At 30.8% G+C, this 1,714-nt stretch overlaps 1 protein-coding gene across 1 annotated transcript; it reads right to left on the bottom strand.

Moving 5' to 3' along the window:
* Window positions 1–241: 241 nt before the first annotated feature.
* LOC130808729 (gibberellin-regulated protein 12-like) lies at window positions 242–1,353 on the bottom strand. Its single transcript, XM_057674203.1, has 3 exons — window positions 1,215–1,353; window positions 749–779; window positions 242–492 (listed from the first exon to the last, which is right to left on the bottom strand). The coding sequence occupies exons 1-3, from the start codon at window positions 1,287–1,289 to the stop codon at window positions 311–313; spliced, it is 288 nt and encodes a 95-aa protein (XP_057530186.1). The 5' UTR covers window positions 1,290–1,353; the 3' UTR covers window positions 242–310.
* Window positions 1,354–1,714: the final 361 nt, after the last annotated feature.

The following is a 1,714-nucleotide window of genomic DNA, read 5'->3' as shown; positions in this document are numbered from 1 at the left end:
CAGAAAGTAAATTATGCTATCTAATAGTCATAATAGTGGTATAGGCAAGTAGAATGAAAGCATTAGGAGAATATGAGAGCAAATTCCTAAATAGCAGAGAACGCACTATGGTTGTGTGTGGTATCGAAGTGATTCCGTAGTTATTGAGCCTTGATTACGATTAGTTGGTGTGACTCAACTGGATCCTGTCCGGTTGATTTAATAGTCCCCTAGGTGAGACATCGCAATCAGAAAAGCACACTTGAAATCATTAAGTTTTTGAATTGATACTGATGTAATAGAGCAATGCTATGAAAATTACATAAGTGATTCAAGGACATTTGGGACCGCCTTCTTTGGTTTTCCAATTGTTATAGCATGGACATTCTTCCTTATGCCCATACGTTCCCGATGGAACACATAAACATTTGTCACAACATTTGTTGCAAAACTCTAAACATGCATTTCGATATTGTGTATTTGGACATCGATAAGCACATGCACCCGGACATTCTGTCAAAGTTTTCACAACAAAAAACTTGATCAGTAATATTTGATGTTTCAGTCATACTCACTATGTTCCAGTTTATTCAATTGTTATAATTCCGATAAGTGGCTCCCACCTGAGGTGGGAATGAGAGGATCGGATATACGCAACCTTACCTTTAATAATGATAAAAATAATAAAGAGGTTACGTTCAATTGACCTTTTGTAGCAAACTAATAAAGATGTTCATACTTTGAAACATTGTTCAAGAATAAAACTTACGATCTATTGTTAGTGAACCTTCACCACCAGCCTTTAGTTTGTTGCAACACGCATCCCGGATGCAAAAATGCAGAAAACATGTTAGACATATAATTATTAGGGGTAATTGCCAATAATAAACTATTTTTTTTTACTCAATTCATTTATACCATCGATTTTCTTTCGATTCAATAATTCAACATCATAATTTTTAAAAAATAAATTTCTTCATCGGTATGAAGATTCAAAATAATTATTAATTATTTTTCCATTTAATACTTAAAAATGAATTGAATAAAGGTTTAATTCATAAACTTAAACTTTTGAGATGAAAACATTACGAGAAAATAATAAATTTAGGTTTAATGTAGAATCTTACGATTCTACGATTCGATTCTATCTCTCCAAACAATTTTAAATAAAATCCCGATTTTAACAACTTTGAGTGTACGTGTACACATAGTAGACAAAAACTAACGATACATACCTTGGAGACATCAAAAGAAATCATGGAAAAAACTAGGAAAATGAGGACAATAGAAAAACCCAGAGAATTGGCCATTATAAATTTATAATGTATGTTGGAATGGACAAATTTTTATTTCTTAGTTTATAGCCTTTTTTTGTTAATGTGATGATCCTTATCATTCTTTTAAGTAATGCTCTATTTATAATTGTGAATCACCACACCTACTTCTAACCTTTGCTTCGCCACTTATTTCTTTCTTCACTGATAATATATTTTTCATTATAGAGATTGGAAACATATCCCTTCCTTAATTCATATGCTACCACATGTATTTGGAAATAAATCGTACCACAAAATCAATTGCAAGTGAAGAGTACTCATATTACTATAGAAAAATATATGCAACTTCATGTATTAGGAAAAATATTATTAATAAAAATCATTGCTAGCTAGTGTGTAAATTCATAATATCATAAAAGATACTATACTTCTAAAGAATTTTATCATCACAAACTAAA

The sequence above is a fragment of the Amaranthus tricolor genome, chromosome 3 (assembly GCF_026212465.1).
Source record: "Amaranthus tricolor cultivar Red isolate AtriRed21 chromosome 3, ASM2621246v1, whole genome shotgun sequence".
NCBI classification, from domain to species: Eukaryota; Viridiplantae; Streptophyta; class Magnoliopsida; order Caryophyllales; family Amaranthaceae; genus Amaranthus; species Amaranthus tricolor.
The sequence above is the reverse complement of the archived record's forward strand: the minus strand, read 5'-3'. Positions and strand labels throughout refer to the sequence as shown.